General features: G+C 44.3%; 1 protein-coding gene across 1 annotated transcript in view; it reads right to left on the bottom strand.

The window, feature by feature from the left end:
* Positions 1-11,181: 11,181 nt before the first annotated feature.
* The window catches only part of GPR143 (G protein-coupled receptor 143), a 38,402-nt gene continuing 27,133 nt past the window's right edge, over positions 11,182-22,450 (bottom strand). Inside the window, exon 9 of the mRNA XM_045002092.1 lies at positions 11,182-11,261. Within this exon, the coding sequence (XP_044858027.1) occupies positions 11,182-11,261 (80 nt within the window). The remainder of the gene's footprint in view (positions 11,262-22,450) is intronic.

Genomic DNA, 22,450 nt, shown 5'->3' with positions numbered 1-22,450 from the left:
CAGATGAGAAATACCAGATTTTCGTGAAGGAAATCTCACACCTGCTAAAGGGAGGGGTAATAGAGCTTGTCCCTCAAGACAAACAATACATAGGGCTTGAGTCCATCTTCAGAGTCAGAAGAAGACCAAGAAGGATCCAGGGTATCTCAGTCCAATAAAGGGTGAGCCAGAGAACGAAGAAAATAAAATTCAGGATGGGAAACTATCTTCTGCTATCACTACAATCTCTTCATGAGACCTCACATTGATGGAGCTGACAAAAGATTAGCTGCATATTCCATTCAAGCCCTGTCACCAGCAATTTCTTTGGTTCACCTTTGGAAATTGTCACTATCAGTACAAAAGTTTACCCTTTAGCCTGGTTTGCGCCCTATGATGTTCACAATAGTACTGATGATGACCACAGCCCAGCTGAGAAAACCAGGGGACTCCTGTGTATCCATTCTTACACAGAGCATGGTCCCCTGAGATTTCGTAGGAAATTGCCCATAGGAATTTCTCCACATTTCAGGCACATGGGGATGTGGTAAACTTAAAAGAAGAGACCCCCTGATCCACTTCAGAGGATTGTCTGCCTGCTGTTCTATAAATGAAGAATACCAGCCACTGGTAGCTGATTCCAGAAGAAACCAGAGCCCACAGAAGTATCCCTGGCAGAAAGGGCATCTGCCACCACAGAGGAAATCTTTAAAGCTGCCATCCAGCAACATTTTCTAAAGCAAAACATACTTGACATTCATTCTTATGCAGAAAGAACAGGAGTACTTGTAAATTTGTTAGTCTCTAAGGTGCCACAAGTACTCCTGTTCTTTTTGCAGATACAGACTAACACGGCTGCTACTCTGAAACCTATTCTTATGCAGAAATATCCTTCAACAGGGATGTATTCAAAGCAGTGCCCCCAAAATAGATTACCACTAATTTGACACAGGGATGAACATTTTGCCTTCTGTCCTACTTAGCTCTCCCACACAACTAATATTTTCTTCCTCCTTGCTATGCCTCATTTGTCATGGGCTAGGGGAGAGGTTCTGATCGAGAATGAACAGTTTATCTGATTTATTTTCTGGGGCTGACATCTCTCTCAGTCCACTCCTCCTGATACAAGTTCTTTGGGTATCTTTACAACAGCCTCTTCAGGGGGCATGTATAAGATTATCACAGTGCTGGTAGAAAGTGTTTTTTGTTGAACAATGGCCTTTGGAAAATGAGAATTTTCATGATTCAGCATCAGTAAGTCGTGTAGCTCACTCGAGCTGTGGATTTCAATGGTGCTAGCATCAGTAGCTAGCAAAACCAAAGAGAAAGGCCTGTGTTTTATTGAGAGGTATGTGGGGAAAAAATTGTTGTTGAAAAATTGGTTGTTAAAAGAAATAATTGGACAAGATGCATAAGTTGTTACTTCTCCTTTGAGCAACTATTTTGATATTTTGATACCAAATTGTCAATAAAAATGGTGAGTACAAAATTGAAATGGCACAAAAATGAAAATGGCATAAAAATGTGCCATTATTTCAATCTTTTTTCTCAATATTTTGATTAACATTATCAAAAAGGCTATTACAGTATTTTGTTTATCAAAAATTAGGCTTTGGGTAATATTACATTTTTATAATATTCTCAATATTTTTTATTAAAAAATTTAATCTGTGAAAAAAATCACAAAACATTTTAAAAAACAACAACAACTTTGAAATGAAATCAACTTTGAAATTTGGAAACTTTAACCATCCCTTGCTAACTCAGTTGAGTAAGGTTGATATGGTGAAGAAATGTAAAGTTAATCAAAAATAAATTGTAGTGTGTTCATTCAAGTTTGGCAGTACTCATCTGGCAAGGGAGAAGAAGGGGGAAGCCCAGGTTCTTCAGCACCATGGACAAGTCTGAAGTGTCTTGGTTTTTGCACAAAAAGAGGCGTAGTCCAAATATCCTCTGGTGGGAGACAGCTCAGTTGCACAAAGGAAATCATTGGTAAGGCTAAGGTTTTGTCATGTATATTTTTAGTAAAAGGCAGGGACAGGTCACAGGCTTCTGTGACTTTTTCTTTATTGCCTGTGACCTGACTTTTACTAAAAATATCCATGATGAAATGGGAAGGGACTGGGCAGCTGCAGAGTGGCTAGGAGCTTTGGGACCCCCACCACCCGTGAAGACTCAGACCTCCAGGATCCCCCTGCCCCCAGTGGTGGAGGGGAGCAGCAGGGTCCCCCTTCCCCCTCTCCAGCAGTGGGGAGCTGTGGGAATCCCCCTACTGATACTGTAGTGGGAAGCTGCCTGAGTCCTCTTGTTCCATCCTGTGGTGGAAGGGAGCTGCCGGGGTCCCCCCTTGCTGTGGTGGAGAGGAGCTGCTGAAGTCCCACTCCCCCCCCCATGGCAGCTGGTTCTTGGGCTGCACCACCCGGCTGCCCAGTGCACTGAGGCCGGGGGCCATAGTGGGGGTGCTCTGGGCTCCTGAAGGGGAGAAGTGGGAGGGGGAGGGGCAAGGCTTTGGACAGAAGGGGAGGGGCTGGGGACTAGTCTCCCCCAATAGCCGGTTTACCATCTGCCCATGACTACTGGACTGATTTATTTTGTTGGCTTATAAAAATGTTGTAAATGCTATAAAAATCCAGTGCAAGATCAGCTAGAAGTTTTCTCCCTACTCCATGAAACAAAGGCCCAAATGAGGAAATACTCTCCCTTTGTATAAATATTTATTCAATTATTAAACAGCACAGTGGTGACTATGCAAGCAACTCCAATGCAAGGTTTTTTTTGTTTGTTTGTTTTAAAGACCTTAAAATAATTTATATATGGCACTGTTTAGATGGATAATACAGCTACAGCCCCTGCTGCACCCCCTTCCCGCAGCCAGCCAGTCCCACACTCCTCTATCTCCAGCCCTGCCAACCCCTGCCGCACCCCCCTGCCCAATGCCAGCCCGCCCCACACCCCCTGCCTCCAGCTAGCCCTGCCCAATGCCCTTGTCTACAGCTAGCCCCACATCCACTGGTGCCCCTGCAGTTCCCAGGGCAGTAACCCTGCACACCTGCTTCAATGAGGGGGGCAGGGAGCATCTGGGACCCACAAGTGCACACCTTAGGGTGACCAGACTGCAAATGTGAAAAATCAGGATGGGGGTGGGGCGTAATAGGAGCCTATATAAGAAAAAGACCCAGTTTGCCTGGTACTGAAGTTGGACTTATTGGCCTGTAATTTCCAGGATCGCCTCTGAAGCCCTTTTTAAGAAATTGGCATCACATTAACGCTCTGAAGTCATTTGGTACAGACACTGATTTGAGCAATAGTTTACACCACAGTTAGTAGTTCTGCATTTTCATATTTGGAGTTCCTTCAGAATTCTTGGATGACTCCCATCTGTTCCTGGTGACTCGTTGCTGTTTAATTTATCAATTTGTTTCAAAACCTCCTCTAACGACACCGCAATCTGGGTCAGCTCCTCAGATTTGACAGCTACAAAGAATGGCTCAGGTGGGGGTAATACATTTAATTTGATCCTTTATTGTGGTCTTTTTAAAAAGTTTTCATGCAGTTTGCAGACATTTCAGGTTTGTGAGTGTTCCTTTTAATTTCTGTTTAGCTGGCCTTATTTTTGTGTAGTTCCCCTTTTTAAAATTAAATGCTACTGTGGTGAGTTTGTTTGGTATTTTCCCCCTATGAAGATGTTACATTTAATTACACTATGGTCACTATGACCAAACTGTTCAGCTATATTTACTTCTTGGACCGATTCTGTGCACCACTTAGAACTAAATCAAGAATTGCTTCTTCCCTTGTGGGTACCAGGACTAGCTGCTTCAAGAAGCATTCATTAATGGTGTCTAGAAATTTTATCTCTGCATCCCATCCTAAGGTGACATGTTCCCTTTGAGATCCCCCATTATTATTGGGTTTTCTGGTTTTGTAGCCATGCTAATCTCCCTGAGCATTTCACAATCACTGTCACCATCCTGGTCAGGTGGTGAGTAGTATATTCCTACTGCCGTACTCTTATTATTCAAGCAAGGAATTTCTATTCATAGAGATTCTATGGTACTGTTTGATTCATTTAAGATTTTTATTATATTTGACTCTGTGCTTTCTTTCACATATAGTGCTTCTACCCCACCAACACAACCTACTCTGTCATTCCTATATATTTTGTACCTGGTATTACTATGTCCCATCAATTATCATCCTTCCATCAAGTTTCTGTGATGACTGTTGTTATATCAATATCTTCATTTAATTCCAGGTACTCAAGTTCACCCACCTTAGAATATAGACTTCTTCAATTTGTATACTTATAAAATTTGTCAATATTTAGTTGTCTGCCATCACGTGATGCAACTGAATTGGACTCTTGTTCATTTGACTGTTTCTCTTCAGTTTCTACCTTTACTATATCAACTTCTATCATCTCCTCCTTATTGGGAGTATCCCCTTTAATAACTGCTCCCCTAAGGGATATGTCTGTCAGAATCATCTGCTCCTCCACACCTGTTGGCTCCCCCCCCCCACCCCAGTCCTTAATTTAAAAACTTCTCTACAGCCTTTTTAGTTTTACATGCCAGTGATCTGGTTCTGGTTTGGTTTACATGGAGCCCATACTTCCTGTGAAGGCTCTGCCTTTCCCAAAAGGTTCCCCTGTTCCTAATGAAGCTAAATCCCTTCTCTGACCATCATCATCTCATCCAGGCATTGAGACCCTGCAGTTCTGCCTGTCTAACTGACCCTGTGCTTTAATCTCTTACGTAACCGTCTAAATTTGTCCTCCAGAACCTCACTCCTACCTTTCCCTATATCACTGGCACCTACATATACCATGACCGTTGGCCCTCCTAGCACTGCACATAAGTCTTGAGAGGTCCATGACCTTTGCATCCAACAGGCAATTCACCATGCAGTTCTCCCAGTCATCACAAATCCAATATATATATTTCTAATACACCGCTACCTCAATATAACACCACCCAATATAACACGAATTTGGATATAACGCGGTAAAGCAGTTATAGCCCGGGGGGGGGCTGCGCACTCCGGTGGATCAAAGCAAGTTCAATATAACACGGTTTCATCTATAACGCGGTAAGATTTTTTGGCTCCCAAGGACAGCGTTATATCAAGGTAGAGGTGTAATTGAATCCCCCATTACTATTACCTCTCTTTGCTTAATAACAGCGATCCTCTTCCCCAGAGAGGTATTCTCAGTGAGAGAGGTTTCCGTGACATCATCTTGAGAGAGAGTCCCAACTATGGTATTGTTTCCTTCTGCTCCAGTTGGATGTTCTCCTTCCCTGAGACTTTCATCCTCCTCAACAGCACAGAGGCTGTCAGACTGGGGGTAGCTGAGTAGCTGAAAGTCTCGTCTATGTACCTCTGTCTCCCTGAGCTCCTCCAGTTCAGCCTCTCTGGTCTCAAGAGCCTGGATTGGGTCTTTGAGGGCCAGGAGCTCCTTGCACCGGGTGCGCACCCATAGGGAAGATATTCATATATGCTGTATTCAGTTCAATAAACTGGATAGCCCCCACTGTGCTGCTGCCTGCACTATTTTTACTCTTGCAGAGGTTGTGTTTGTATGTGAGGAGGGTTTTTTGTGGGGGCGGGAAGGGTGTTATTTATCCACATTTAGAGAATGTTTATTAGGTGTATTTCGTGCTCACATTTCCTCTCTAAACTGCCTCACAAAACTGCCCTGTTCACTAGCTCTTCTAGTCGCTTAGGAGCTGGCTTTTTAAACCCCTTTTCTTCCTGAGTTAGCCCCACCCCCTTGTCAAGGGATGCTAAAGGGACTAGGGATCAAAGGATGGCAGGCTAGAGCCTCATTAAGAAGCTCTCAGCCTTGCCTAGGGAGGCTGCTCAGCACACAGCCCCCACAAACAGAGCATGTTATAAACTTCAAATAGGCACACGCGGGCAAGCAAACAAGCACACAACAACAAACAAACAGACAATAAACTCATTCCAACGGTCACATATTTGCTTCTCCTTTCCCTGGAGAACTCCCTCACAAAACTCCCTTGTTCGCTAGCTCCTTTCGTCACTTAGGAGCTGGCTTTTTAAACCCCTATTGTCCCTGAGTTAACCCCACCCCCTTGTCAACTGATTCTAAAGAGATTTAGGATCAAATTGGAAATTATTCTTCTTCTTTCTTTTTCTTTTATGTCACCTTTCCTGGTGAGGGTCATGGCAGCAACATGTAGAGTAGGGAGGATGAGACCTCCTTTTCCTCCACAACAGGTTCCAGCTCCTCCTGGGGGGTTCCCCAGCATTCCCAGGCCATCTGGGAGATATAATCCCTCCAGCGTGTCCTGGGTCAGCCTCGGGGCCTCCACCCAATGGGATGTGCCTTATCAGGTGCCCGAACCACCTCAACTAGCTCCTCTCAATCCAGAGGAATAGCAGCTCTACTCTGAGGCTCTCCTGAATAGCCGAGCTCCTCACCTTGTATCAGAGAGTAAGCCCAGCCACCCTGAGGAGAAATGTCATTTCCACCACCTTTCGGTCATTACCCAAAGTTCATGACCATAGGTGAGGATGGGGACATAGAGTGACCTGTAAACACAGAGATTCATCCAAGAACTGAGTTCTCACTTCACCACCATGGATCAGTACAGCGCCCACCTCACTACCGCCGCCACACCCATCTGCGGGGTTAGCTCCCGCTCCCACTTGCCATCACTTGTGAACAAGACCCTTAGATACTTAAACTCATCTACTAAGGACCGCTGCTCCCCCCTCACCTGGAGAGAGCAGTCTATTTTCTTCCAGGAGAGGACCATGGCCTCTGATTTGGAGGTGCTGATTCTCATCCCAGCCGCTTCACACTCAGCAGTGAAACGTTTGAGTGCACATCAGAGATCGCAGTCTGAAGAAGCAAGGACAACACCATCTGCAAACAGTAGAGATCCCACCTCCAAGTCTCCACCCACAGCTTGGCTGTGCCCTGATATCCTGTCCATGAACATAACAAACAGGAGTGGGGACAAGACATATCATTGGCGGAGTCCAACACCCACCTTGAACAAACTCAAGAATGCTGAGAATAGGAATGCAACTCTCACTCCGAGAATAGGGGGACTGGATAGCACTCAAAAGCAGCACCGGCACCTCATACTCCCACAGCACTTCTCACAAGACGCATCTGCGAATGCAGTCATATGCCTTCTCCAGGCGTACAAAACAAAGGTAGACCAGATAAGCAAACTCCCACAACCCTTCAAGTTTCTGTGAGAGAGCAAAGAGCTGGTCCGCTGTTCCACAGCCGGGACGGAATCCACACTGTTCCTCCTGAATGTGCGGTTCAACTAATGGGCATAACCTCCTCTGCAGCACCCTGGCAAAGGCTTTGCCGGGGAGGCTGAGGAGTGTGATCCCCCTAGAGTTGGAACACACCCTCTGGTCTCCTTTCTTAAAGATTGGGACCACCACCCCAGTTTGCCAGTCCAGAGGTACTGCACCCACCTTCCATGTAACACTGAAGAGGCATGTTAACCAGGACACCCAAATTGGAATTAAGCCTCCTAATTAGTCCAGTGCCCTACCTAGAAAATCATCTTTCTTTCTGCTATAGTGTCTAAGTGCAGGTAAATGTATCTACAGTATGATGACCCAATGGCTTTTGCAGAGAATTTAGATCTTATCACATCCAGGTTTTATGACATTGTGTGTGTGGGGGGTTTATTTTTGTCCTTTCCTGAATTTGATTATGTAGCAGGAACACTTTGGCAAATACATTTGTTTTGAAGCATGGCTTCAGTGAGAGCTATAGGTGTTTCTGGAAATCAGCATCCTTCCATTTAGGTACTCACATTTGGTACTTTAATGCATATCAGCTGCGCATAGGCTAAAACCTTGTACAGTTTGAAAGAATACTTTAGAACATCAGTCAATATTTTCAATTTCAAAATGTTTTTGTTGTAGATACTTTACATCTTGATATTAATTAGTATTTACTCCATTTTGAGGGTCTGTGGCAGGCTGATCTCCATTTGGCAAACTTGTCATGTGACTGAGAGATCATCAAGTGATAGGAATTTGTTATATGTGAGAAGTTTCTGCACATTTGCTGCAAAGTTTACTGCAACACACAGTCATACAGCTTTCTCCCTCTTGACCATTTCAAAAACTACTTTTCAGTAAAGAAAGAGACACATGGATAATGTGAAACAACTCACTATTAATCATTTGTATTATGGTAGTCACCAAAGGTTCCAAACCAGGATGGGAGCCCAGTACAAACACAGATCAATACCCAGTCCATGCCCTGGAAAGCTTCAAATGTCAGCCATTCTGACAGGAGTGTGTTACAGCATGCCTCAGATTAGTTTTTTAACTTGCTTTCTCCAACCAATGTCATTGGTAGATGACCTTAAGCTGTCTTGTGTGGTGGCTAGGTGCCTATTTTAAGTACAATTTGTTGAAGAGAAGCTGTATATTGTTTTTCAATCTGTGGAAGTGAATTACTTTTTCTCTGATCTTATCAACAGTAGTGGATGGATTTTTTGTGGATGAAATACTGTTGTTGAGGCACTGTGAATCTGAGGACACTCTACATCAACCTCTGGTAAGATTCCAGGAGCAGAATGTCACTATTCCAGTTCTGTTCAATATTTATCTGTATAAAGCACCGCTGAGCTAAAATCAGTGTGGTGATTTCCAGAGCAGATTACAGATTGCTAGGGATTAACCTCCTCTTCCAACCCACTGCGAACACTCCTAAAATGAATACACTACCCAGATCTTGGGAAAAGGTATATTATCTCCTCTGCCTCTACACCAAGAAATGTTTCCCCAAAGAGTTCTTTCTAGCATCACAAAGTAACACCTACAGTTATTTCAAATACTCATTTGGTTGGTTAGGGATATACTGCATTTGAGGTAAATGAAAAAGCACCTATTGGCTTTTTCACTTCTTCCTGAGTCCAGAAAGGAAAAAAAAAAGTCCCTTCTACTCAGCCAAAAGAATGGTTCCTGTCATCATCTGAAAATAAAACTATCTTCAAAGAGGAGTCCACACTCAATACATAGGGCCAAATTCTGTCTCTGTTACACCAGAGTAACTCCACCAACTCCATCAACTCTACTGAGTTACACTGGTATAGCTGACAACACAATTTGACCTACAGCTCCTTCATCTTTATAAGGTTCAAAGTCTTAGTGTGAACATTAAAGGATGATACATACATAAAAGCTGCAGTTCATTTTATAACAACCAGTTAAAAGGACCTTAACCAGAAGGAATGTCTCACATAGCCAGATCTTCAGTTGGTGTAAATTGGAATAGCTTAACTGATTTCAAGATGAAGATCTGGCCCATGGCGTTTTAACAAAACAAAAAGAAGCAAAGCTATATCAATAAAAGCATGGCATTTTCCGCCAGCAGGAGAGGTACCATACATACAGTACAAATTCAAAATGATCAGACTTTTCCCGCTAAAAATACACCTAGCTTGTGCCAGAAACAATTTTTTTTTTTACAATCAACCAGTATGCTGAATTAATCAGTCACCCTAAGACAACCTAGGTCATGCTAATCTAGACTTGACAGGAATTTGCATTAAATTTCCTTGAGTACATAATCATAATTACATCCATCAGTCTCCACATGTCTTTTTTTTTTGTTTTTTTTTGTTAAATGAATCATCTCTTTGGACCATGTGGACCAAATTCAGAGGTGAGTTTAAGTAAATGAAGAGGGAGTATAAGTGAGTATAATTTACATCCAGCCCTTCAATGTGTATGTTACGCCAAGTTAGATTCCATCTAGACTCCCTTGATTTACTTGCTTGGACTTTCACCACCTTATCATGTAATTTACAGGTCTCTTTGCACATCACCTTAGAATTTGAGTCAAAGGGAGTCTAATTTGTATAATTCACTGTACTGGGATGTGCAGCCCACACCAGCCCTTATAGAGTTATCAAGGGGCAGAGAGGCCAGTTAGTTACCTGGCAAGATGCAGGGCCAAGGTTAGTTAAGAGTGAAGTCCTGCTGCGGAAGGATTGGGACAGCACTATAAAGCCAGGAGGCTGAAAGCAGAAGGGAGTCTGCAGTCACTCCCTGGAGGAGGGAGACCATCGGGGACAAGGAAGAAGTCCAGACAGAGAGTAAGCCTGGAGATCTACTCTGGAGTAAAAAGTCTGGCAAGAGGGTAGGAGTGGTGTAGTAGCCACAGGAAATAGACTAAGCTCCAGTGGTAAACCCAGAAACAGGCAAGACGATAGAGAGGCTGGGTAGGAAGGAGTCCAGGGAAACAGCAACGGGGACTCGGCCTGAGCAGATCACTGCTGGTTGAAGAATCCTTGGACTGGAACCCCGTGTAATGGGCAGGCCCGAGTTCCCCTGCTAGCCACTGGTATAGTGGCATAGAGCCCCAAGCTGGGGGTGAACACCCTCTGGAGATGGCATTTGGATTGTTTATCCTGTTGGATTTTGTAACCTTGGAAGTGGTGGGGTGGCAGGGATAGCTCAGTGGTTTGAGCATTGGCCTACTAAACCCAGGGTTGTGAGTTCAGTCCTTGAGGGGGCCATTTAGGGAACTGGGATAAAAATCTGTCTGGGGATTGGTCCTGCTTTGAGCAGGGGGTTGAACTAGATGACCCCCTGAGGTCCCCTCTAACCCTGATATTTTATGAGTCTATGAAATGGTGACCTGCCCAGAGGGCCAAGTTACAGAAGCAACTTGCAGACCAATGCACAGCAAGGAGGCACCAGATGCAGTGAGAGCTACATTCCCAGACCTAGACGCAAGGAAGCACACCAGTGGTAAGTGGCAACTCTCTTACATTTACATTCTAAAGGGTGAGAAGAGAGAGCTGAACAGAGAAAGCACCTCATAAGCAGGTGCTTCTTCTATACTTTAATTTACATTTTCTAGACTTCCTGGCAATGTGTAAGGAAGAGTGAATGTAAAAGGAGCCTAACTCACACCACCTTAAACATTATCTCTGAATCTGGCCCTCTGTGTCTAGTCCACAGCTCAGGCCATTTAAATGTTTAAAAAAAAGTGCTCTTTCAATCTGAATGCTAGAAAATTGTTAAGAGCAAGTGAGCTCAGCAATCAGACCTGTACTGAGGGTGTTGCTGGGGGGCAGGGGAGGAAGATACGTGCATTATAAAAGAAGGAAAACAATCAGGCAAATCCTTGAGAACATCTTTGTGTCTCCAGATACCCATCTTATGCCTTTCACAGTTTTCCAGTTATTCAGCATCAGCATCATTATCCTTTAAGTCATGTAGCTCACTTGGGATCTGGATTTCAATTGTGCTAGCATCAGAACCTAGCAAAACAAAAGAGAAAGGACTCTGTTACTTTCAGAAATAGGTGGAAATAATTACTGATTGGGTCATTTTAAAAAATAAGATGGCAAAGCGCTAGTTCTGTTTGACCATATACAGTAGGAGTCTCGGTACATAAGCTTTCAGACCATTGAGCTCTTTGGCCAGAAGGTTTATGTATTCAGACAGACAGTATGTGAGGGCAACAAAAGTTATCTTTATCTACCCTGTGCCTTGTTGCTGTCCGTGTAATTGCATTCCTAGGGAAATGGTTGATTGCGTTACCCAGTGAGCTATTGGGGAGCTAAGTTATTAAACTCAGAGTACTTAATGTGATTGTGGGAGAGTCTGTGAGCTTTGGCCAATAATTTCTGGTGCCTTGAGCAAAGATATTTGTTAAAGCAACAAAAATGCGGATCTCCCTGTCACATGGGAGCACATGATTGGGGGGGATGGGGGAATAAAGTTCATGATATTTCCACAGAAATTGTGGTATTTTGTTGAACACTGTAGCCTGAAGGGAGATAGTTGGCTTTTAAAAAGAGAGTTCACCCAAGATCTGCTGTAGTAGGCCGCTGAGCATTGCAGCCAGTTGTTTGTACCTTCCCCTAGCTGAAATTAACGTCCACCTCAGTTCAGATATTGTTATTAGCTCTGGTACTACTTGGGAGCGTGAGAGGTAGGACAAGAACACTTCATCTAGTGCAGGTATGATGGAATTTATTCTTTATGCTTCTTGAACAAAACTTCTCAGATCTAAATGGTTTTAAAATGCTACCTTATTATTAGAGAGAGAGAAAGAGATTCTTTACACATTTCCATGGTTTCTCAGGATGCTGCAGAACAGGTGTACAGGGGCCTTTGTCCACACCCTGTACATATCAGTGCAAGATTCTGCACCAGCTTCAAATAGGCCAGGGAAGACAAGAAAGGGAGTGAGAAGCTAGAATAGGAGGTTGGTCTGGAGATGGGGGATTGGAGATTGACTGTGTTTGTGGAACCAATGGCTACATGTCCAACTTTAGGGGATGGATAGATGTTATGGTTTCTACTGCCTGGAGCCTGGGATTTAGAATAATGGATCCAGAGCTCCACAGTTTCCCCCCGCCCCCAACTGAGATGAGGCATTACCTTTCCAAACCCACTCGCTATAACTGGTTCAGAAAAGAGTTAGATAAGTTCATGGAGGATAAGTCCATCAATGGCTATTACCTAAGATGATAAGGATTCAACCCCATGCTCTGGGTGTCCTAAGCCTCTAACTGGCAGAAACTGGAAGTGAACAGTAGGGTATCACTAGATAATTGCCATGTTCTGCTCATTTCCTCTGACATATCTGTCATTGGCCACATCTGGAAGACAGGATACTGAGCTAGATGGACCATTGGTCTGACCCAGCATGGCTGTTCTTATGTTCACACTTCTCCTGTTCAAAGCCCATTAATCCATGCTTTGAGGTGAGGTAAATTTTACCTAAAGGAAATGCTCTCTTTAGGTAAGTATTAAAGGTTCTCCTGCACTCTGAAAATACCATCAGCCCCATTATTCAGCACATGCCACCTGAGTGGTGCAAAGTAGTTCTGAAGTCAATTAATCCAGCCACTGGAAGATTCCCCCTGTAAAAGTGCTCTGTTTTGTTGCATTTCCTACTACTAGATAACTTAACTGTGGCATTGGAGTTGCAACAATATTCCTACTGCTAAAGTCCTAGCAACAAACGTGTTTTGTGGGGTGTAGAGCATGATAACATTTTCTCTTTGGCTACCAAAAAGGAGGGCAGCAGCATCTTGCAAACTAACTCTCTAGTTCATGTTTAACTAGATCTTCACATTTATAAATGGAAGATGGAGGCTCCTTTCATACACAAAACTTGAAATAAACCTTTCTGTGGCACTTAACAGTATTGTTTGTTGCCTGAATACCATAGAAAAACAAGCTCTTGGGTTTATTTTTATTTGACAGTTACCTGCTAATTGACATAATTTCTAAATCAAACCAAGTTTTGTTTTTATCATTGTTTTTACCATTAGCCATGAAAGGCTAAATCATTTCCTTTCTCTCTGGGCCAAATTCATCCTGGCGTAATCCATCCTATGTATCTAAGTCTGTTGTGGTTTGAGGTTTTCCTCACGCTAACGGAATACCATACTTTAACTTGGGAATGTAAGTAAGAGAGTGATTTCCATTCAGATGAGAGAGAGACACAAATGGATGTTAGGAACATTAGCTTTGTTAACAGAATCCAAACCTCCAAGACTTCATAACAATTAAATACTTCCAGTTGGAACCACTAGGAATTCCCCTTAATTCTAATGATTATGTCAGTCAGCTTCTCCCATGTGACCCAGAGCAAAGCAACCTTATGTCCTATTTCTTTAAATGAATTCAGTGCTCATGAAGTTCCCAAATTAACATCTTGGAGACTGTTCTAATTATCTGCAGCGCAGGTATAGCCAATTTTTCCCCTCTAGTGGGCCTAATCCCTGACCCAAAAGGTTAACTGCACAAGGGTTAGAGCATGGATCACACTCCATGTCTTTTCAATTCTTGACCTCTGCTGAAACTTTCAGTAAAGATGAAAATGGATTACCTCTGCAGTGGTCATTTTTGTGAAGTTGATACCTGTGATCTGGGAACCAGGCTAAGGCCACAGACTAATTTCACAGAGGTCACCAAAATGCCATTGGAGGACAATTGCCTTAGATTACTACTGACCTGGATTTGGATTCATACCACCCTTTTAGGGGCTGAAGATCTCAATAATTCATTCTCTTGAACGAACCCATTCCTCCACTCCTCTGTCCTATCTGCAAAGTCTTCTTCCTGTTTACCCAAACCAACTGGATACATGTATTCTGAATGCTCCTGTGCAGTGCCTCTTGGCAAAGCTGCATTCTTTTCTCAAACTTTTCCTTAAGAGCAGTGTTAGGATGAGCTCCTTCCTAGCCTAATGGCAAGCTGGAATCTGTGCAGAGACAACTGATACCTCCTGACATTGGGGGAGGCACAATTTAAAGGTTTGTCTCTTCCCAAAACAGCTTGAGTCGCAGCCCTTCCCTGCACCTCCCAGCTGTTTGCTGATCCCTCTCCCCTGGGCACAACTCCAGGAGCTGCCTCACAGAGTGGGGCACCTGCCTGGCAAACCCTGGCAGAAATTGGCGGGGGGAATGTGCCCCCTTCCCGCCCCACACACACATCGCCTCTGGTTGCAGGAGAGAAGCCATTGATGTACGGTTGGATACTTAATCTACTTTTGCTAAGGAACTGCAAAAGATCAGGTAATGTCAACCAATCTACAACTAAGCATTCCATTTTACAGTGCTTTATGATTCAATGTGATCACACAGTTGTACTATAACCCACTCAATATTCTGACTCAACAACCTCACAGACACAATCATGTTTATTTTTATTGTTATTTTAGATGAATAGATTATAAAGATAGGCTTGACTACTGTGATCATCTGGTCTGACCTCTACAACACAGGCCATAGAACTTCCCTGAGTTCATTTCTGTTTGAATTAGACTACATATTTTAGCAAAACATCGGTCTTGATTTAAAAATTGCTCATGATGGAGATCTATCACAACCCTTGATAAATTGCTCCAATGGTTAATTACTTTAAAATAAATACATTTGTGCCTTATTTCCAGTCTGAATTTCTCTAGCTTCAACTTCCAGCCAGTGGATCTTGTTCCACCTTTGTCTGCTGGACTGAAGAACCCACTATCAAATTTTTGTTCCCCATGTAGGTACTTATAAACTATGACCTTATAACCTTCTCTTTGTTGAACTAAATAGATGAAACTCCTTGAGTCTCACTATAAAGCATGTTTTCTGATTCTTTAATCATTCTTGTGGCTCTTCTCTGAACCCTCTCCAATTTCTTAACATCCTTCTTGATTTGTTGACACCAGAACTGAACACAACACTCCAGTAGTGGTCTGCTTAACTCTATTGCTATCTGCACCTAGATACCAGGAATGTCATTTCACCCTAGTGGAAGCCACTGTATCAGGAAGGGAGGACATTAAAATTCACTTGAGTGCACACTAGGAGGGCCCACACAGCCAGTTAGTGCCAGCAAGCTAATGTGCTCTACATTCACACCCTGGCTTGCCATGCACTAACTAGTTATGTAGACAAACCTTTAGGGAAAGTCCTCATGCTAAAATATTTGTTTCCTGACTCTAAACACATATCTTCCCCAAAAGGGAATGCATATATATATCTTTTCATGGTTAGCATTCTTGTTTTTCAAACATTTGTCACATTCATTTCATTCTTCAGCTTTGAGACCTTTATGTAGCCCTTTCTCCTTCCTCTCAACCCAGAGTACTTTCACAAGCAGGTCACTTTCCACACTTAAATTTTGGTCCTATTTCCAGTACCTTCTCCTAAAAGTAATCATACTATTTCATAGGGGTAGAGAAGGCACCTATTGTGGCATAGAAGAGTGACAGGCATCTTTTTCCAGTAGCTCTTGAACACAATACATCTGCATCTTCATCTCTTATTCTAACTCTAGTCTTCTTATGCCTCTTAAACAGGGAGTTAGACTTGGTCTTCCTGAAGGCAGAGTCAAGCCAAAATTGAGCCAAATCACAAACTGGCTACACACAGATGAAAAAGAAAATACATCCAACAGAGTGTTATGATCACACTGTGATCAGCTGACTCAACTCACTGAGTTTTAGGGCACATCTACACTTGCAAAGTTACAGCACTGGTAATTACAGCGCCGCTCAGAGAGTGCCGAAGAAAAACCACTGTTCTGTGTTCACACTGACAGCTGCCTACGCAATAGCATATTCACACTTGTGGCACTTGCAGCACTATTCAGAGCGGTGCACTCTGGGCAGCTATCCCACAGAGCACCTCTTTCTCTCTTGTCGCTACAACTTGTGGGAAGGCAGAAGGGGTTGCGGGGCATCCTGAGTCCTGTCCCAATGCCCCATGATGCATTGCTTTGCATCCCAGAAATCCCTGTGCATGCATTTGGCACCATCTTTCAATGCCCTGCCTCTTTCGGGCTGCTGGAATGGATCCCGAGCTGTTGACCAGTATGCTGCTTGCACTGACCAACATGTCACGAGTGACAGTGGAGTTATTCCTTAAACTACAAAGTTAAGAGGAGTGTAACGTTGATCTCGCCACGTGTAGTGGTTATGACACGAGGTTGCTTTTTGGCATTCACGGAGGTGCTGACAACAGTGGAATGCCGTTTTTGGGCTTGGGAAACAAGCACTGAGTGGCAGGATCACATCGTGATGCATGTCTGGGATGATGAGCAGTGGCTGCAGAACTTTCACATGAGGAAAGCCACATTCATGGGACTGTGTGATGAGCTCGCCCCAGCCCTGCAGTGCAAGGACACGAGAATGAGAGCTGCCCTGCTGTTGGAGAAGCACGTGGCGATTGCACTGTGGAAGCTGGCTACTCCAGACTGCTACCAATCGGTCGCTAAGCAGTTCGGAATGGGAAAGTCGACCGTTGGAGTCGTGTTGATGGAAGTGTGCAGGGCCATTAATCACATCCTGCTCCGAAAGACCATGACTCTGGGCAATATGAGTGACATTGTGGATGGCTTTGCACAAATGGGCTTCCCTAACTGCAGAGGGGTGATCGATGGCACACACATTCCAATTCTGGCACCAGACCATCAAGCCACCAAGTATATTAATTGCAAGGGGTATTTCTTAATGGTTCTCCAAGCACTTGTGGATCACTGTGGGCATTTCACAGATTTTAATGCAGGCTGGTCCGGAAAGGTGCATGACGCACCCATCTTTCAGAACACAGGCCTCTTCAAGAAGCTGCAAGCAGAGACTTTCTTCCCTGACCAGAAGATCACCGTAGGGGAAGTCAAAATGTTCATTGTGATCCTGGGAGACTGCACCTACTTCTTAATGCTGTGGCTCATGAAGCCATACATAGGGCAACTTGACAGCAGCAAGGAGCGATTCAACAACAGGCTAAGCAAGTGCAGAATGACTGTGGAGTGCGCATTGGCCATTTAAAAGCCCGCTGGCGATGCCTTTATGGGAAGCTTGACATGGCCAATGACAATATTCCTATGCTTATAGCCACATGCTGTACGCTCCTTAATATTTGTGAAGGGAAGAGTGAAAGCTTCACTCAGGGATGGACCACAGAGGCTCAGCGCCTGGAGGCTGAGTTTGAACAGCCAGAGACCAGGGCTATTAGAGGGGCACAGCACAGGGCCATAAAGATCAGGGATGCGTTGAGGCAGCAATTTGAAGCTGAAAGCCACTAATATTTGTTGCTATGCTCAGGATTGCAGTGCTTGTAAGCCTAGGAGGTGATTGATGCACATAATGCAAGAAGGGACCTTAACATAATTGTATGTTGCTTTGCAGTGCTCTTTTTGTTTTCACTTAATAGAAAAAAGATTGCTTCAAACAAACACAATTCTTTTATTGAAGGACAACAACCAGAGGAGAGAGTCAAATGAAAAAGATCATCAGCAGGGAGGGGGATGGGGGAAGGGAAGGTCTTAAGAGGAGGAGGGGTCCCAGAATGGCTACAGACTTGTATATGTCCAGGGATCATACCCAACTTTCTCCTTTGGGTGGGTGCTGGACTTCAGCAGAGCCAAACTGCAGATGGACGGGTGTTGAGTGCAGTGGGTACTGGGACTCCACACTGCTGGACTGTGAGGAGGGAGGAGTGGAATGTTGTGGGTAAAGAGTGGAGCCAGAAAGTTGATAACAGTGTGTTGGCGGTGTGGGGGCGGGTGCATGGGAAAGAGTTTTGCGACAGAGGCTGCAGGGGAGGGCAGGTGTGGAGCTGCTTGGTTTGAAGAGCTAGTATCATCTGGAGCATGTCTGCTTGGTGCTCCATAACTGTTAAGAGCCGCTCTATGGCTTCTTTCTGGTGTGCCGCATTCTCCTTTCAGTCCCTCTTCTCGCTGTCCCACCACTCCATCAATTCTTTTTTCTGAGCAGCAGAGTGCATCATAACCTCACACATAAAGTCCTCCTTAGTTGTTCTTGGATGCTTTCTAATTCTGCACAGCTGTTCTGCCACTGATAACAAAGAGGGAGCTCTGCTCCCAAGGTCACCTCTGTGAAGTTTAAATGCAACATTTTACAGAAGCAGTATTGTTTGCAACAAAGACAACACTGTTTCAATGCTTTAAAACACAGCCAGTACTCACACACCTGTCACTAACTGACTGACCCCAGGCAAGCACACATGAGACACAAGACCCCCAAAATGGTGAATAGCCACAGGGGCAGGGTGAATCACTCTTCCCGGACCCTGCTGTACACTGGGCACATGGCTCTTGGGGAGAGCAGCACTGTAGGGAGTCCTAATAATCATTCCTGTCCCCACACTTTCCACAGGAGTTGATCATTATGGAAGATATCTCGCTGCTGAGGGTGAGCAGGGAATCAAGGGAGGGTCTTCTCCAAGCCTGCAACTTCCACCCTGATGCTTATGCAGCTATCCTGTGTGAAGCAATGGTCTCCCAACCCGTCAAGGCAAAGTGGGGTGGGAAAGTTACCATTAATGGGGCAAGAAACAAAGCAGCTCTGCTGAAGAACCTGTGGCAGCGGATTGCCCAGTGTCTCCATGAGAGTTTCCTGGAGATCTCTGAGGCAGATTCCCATGAAGTGAGGGAGTGTATCAACAGCCTGTTCCACCGCTCAAACTAGGCAGGAGGTGGGAGACAAGCCTGCTTTCTGCAACCTTCCTGTTCCCAACAACTTGCTTAAGCAAGAACAACTCACTTCAGCAATTCCCAAAATTAGATCCACTTACCAGGGACCTCCTCTCCTGTTTGTGCTTCGCCAAGCTCCAACTGCTGTGACTGCGTAGGCACCATTGGGTAGAAAAGAGTTCCTGACTGCAGGCATCTCTGGCCTCTGAGTCATCCTCTATCTCTGGGTCCCCCTCCCCCTCTTCATCCAAGATTGCCTCCTCCTGACTCAGTCCACTCTCGACTGGTACGCAAGCCAATGAAATATCCACAGGGTCCTTAGCAGTGGAGGTGGGGTCGCCACCGAGTATCACGTCCAGCTCTTTGTGGAACCGGCAGCTCATGGGCACAGCTCCGGAGCAGCAGTTTGCCTCCCGCGTCTTGTGGTAGGCATTCCGCAGCTCCTTCACTTTGACCCTGCACTGCAATGTATCCCGGTCATGGCCCCTTTCTGTCATGCATCTAGAAATCTGTCCGTAGGTATCATAAATCCGACGGCTGGAGCGCAGCTGGGACTGCACAGCCTCCTCTCCCCAAATGCTGATGAGGTCCAGCAGCTCAGCATTGCTCCAAGCGGGGAATCACCTGGTGCATGGAGCAGGCTTGGTCACCTGGAAAGATGCGCTGAGACCACTGCACGCATCACCGAGCAAACAGGAAGGGGACTTTCAAATTTTCAAAGGAATATATGGTGTGGGGCTGACAGTTGGTCACCTGAGGGCAGGGTGGTAGAGTTCAAACCAACCAGAGAGGTGAGAACAGGCATTGTGGGACCCCTCCTGGAGGCCAATCACAGCGCTATAATCACCATGGTGTCTACACCAGCCCAGAAAGCTCTACGCCTCTCGTCGGGGTGGGTTTTTTAGAGCGCTGCATCTGCGCAATTTCTGTGCACTAAGTGGCTTGGCAGTGTGTACACCTTGGGAGTTACAGCACTCAAAGCTGCTTTACTGCACACAAACTTGCCTGTGTAGACTGGGCCTTAATGTCTTAGCTGTTGCTTAGCACATAGTAACTTGAAGACACACAGTGACATGCAAATCGAATCAGTTTTGTTTCATTACCAATTGACACATTCATGATGGAGAAGTACAGAATAAATTTTCTATCTTCTCAGAGTACAGAGACCTGGACCAACTTCTAGGACTCCAAACACTGAAGAAGTTCAGATCAGGATCCAGATCTGAGCTTTGTAGCTTGGGTCCATCTCTACCTCCAAATTCTAAATGTGTTCATGTTAATTTTCTGCAGTATTAATTAGAAACACATGGTTTTCTTCACTTGAATTACCACACTTTTGTTCTGGCTGCAGTTTCTATTGCATTTTGTTTGACCAAATTTCCACAGGGCTCTCTCTATCTGTGTTTTGGTGATCTCATGCATTCCATCTGCCTTTGAACACTAATGATGCTATCAGATGTGTAATGTCCTCTAAGGGGCTTCATTTGAACAACAAAGGATAAAAGTCTTAACACTTGTTGCTCCCTACTTGTAGTTGATCTTCTGTGTCAATTTACCAAACAGCAAGTCTCCTCGCAATGACAGGTTTAAACATGCCTGGCAGGGGGCATGGATAGGATTTAGGCTAGGAAAACATTCTACCAGGTGACTGCTGTGGGTCTTGATGATGTTACAGTGTTTTTCTTTGTAGTTAAGAGTCTGATCTTTCTAGGAGTCCTTCCAATCTCTACAGTACCAGCATGCAGGCAGGTGGGGCTAGGGCCGGGGATCAGTTAGTTTCACAGTGGAGATTGTTTGTTTGTTTTTTAATGTAAACTCAGCCAACCAGTGAATTTTCTCATGTCTCAGAGCTCCTGCTGGAGGAGTCTTTTGAAAATGTGACCCACAGACACTCGAATGAGTGCAGCTTTCTTTCTGTATAAACAGAAATGTGTGTGATCCACACCTACAGAGTTTGGGAGTTATATGTTTATACAACTGGCAACATTCTAGCGGAGCAGTAATTGGGAGACAAAGTAATCAAATGCATCCAGGGGTTTGACAATACCCAACAGCTTCCCCAACAATCATCCTGTACATATATGTGTATACAGACATGCTCTTTAACAGGTGAGTGACCAAACCACCGTCCGGATTCATCCGGACTTTCCCAACATGGGGTTACCTTATCCACCCTTTGCCCTAGACATTCCCATGTGTAACTGCTTTATATCTGATCTTGATAAACCCTTCTCTGTCAAGGTCAACTGAATCTTGGAAGATGACGCCCCTCTCCTCACATACATATTATACTGCCTCAGGAGTACTTGTAGTATAGCAGAAGAAGTAGGTATCCTAGACCAAAGCCGCGCTAAGCATTTTAGATTCTAATGCCTCTTCAGTATATATAATCAGGGAGATCAGAGGAAGGATTTAGTTAGAGATGTACAGAACACTTAAACATTTGACAGCTAGGGAAACCTCAAATGTGTGTTTGGTGTTCAAGAACTTTACCTGTTCGCATTTCAGCCATGCAATTAGCATGAACATCTGCCAAGACTGAATACTAATTAAATGTATGAAACTGGCTGGGCAAAATGTAGCCCCACTCTACTCCGATGGATAAATTCAGGCTGGTCTGGGAAAATGCATCCCATGGTAGCTGGGGATAAGATACACTGTGTTCCTGACAGTTTTCATTTTACTGTTATAATTGACACAACCTAAAACCAAATGTCGAGTTTGTGCAGAGAATATATATTGTGTGTTTGTGTTTAACAATCCAGCTTCTTATTGTCATATAGCTTCACCTACCACTATGCACAAATTCTCATATCCTGAGGATTCCATTGCATTAATGGTTTTATTCCAAATTATGTTCTAGCTTTGTTATATTATTTATATATTTTACAGTGTTATTTCTTCAAGTGTTCATTTAGCTGGGCTTTGTTATGTGCTGGTGTGTGCAAAATATGATCATGTACAATTAATCATGGGTATGTCCCTAACCCATGTTATCTGAGCTGAATGTAACTTGCTGGACAATTGTTTTAAATGTATAAGGGCTCAGTCATTCTGCCCATGACCCGATCACCATCTCACATCTACCTTTCAGCTGTGAGTCACGGACACCTCACTGTCCCAGAGAAAAGTGTGGACTGGCCAGTAAACTGTAGATATGACTATTAATTAGAGCCCAGACTGTCTTGCCCCGACATGGTCTAAGGCAGAAGCCACATCTCATGTGTGCTCCACAAGACCCTGACTCAGTCTACTGTCCTACTGTGGATTGGATTCTGTCTCCACTCTCCCTGAGCCACCTTCCCAATACTAATTTGAGACTGACCACTCTAGACATAGGCTAGCAATAAATATTTCCACATGCAACCTGAAAAGACTCCCAGTATGCTCCCAAATGGAGCTTGAGACAATCTCTTACCCGATACAGGCTGGCTGTATGATTTACCGTAATAAAAGCCAAGATCATACAACTGTAATTCATCTACAAAATGGGGAAGACAAT

Source organism: Mauremys mutica, chromosome 1 (assembly GCF_020497125.1).
Source record: "Mauremys mutica isolate MM-2020 ecotype Southern chromosome 1, ASM2049712v1, whole genome shotgun sequence".
Lineage (NCBI taxonomy): Eukaryota > Metazoa > Chordata > Testudines > Geoemydidae > Mauremys > Mauremys mutica.
This window is presented reverse-complemented; position numbering and strand designations above follow the sequence as displayed.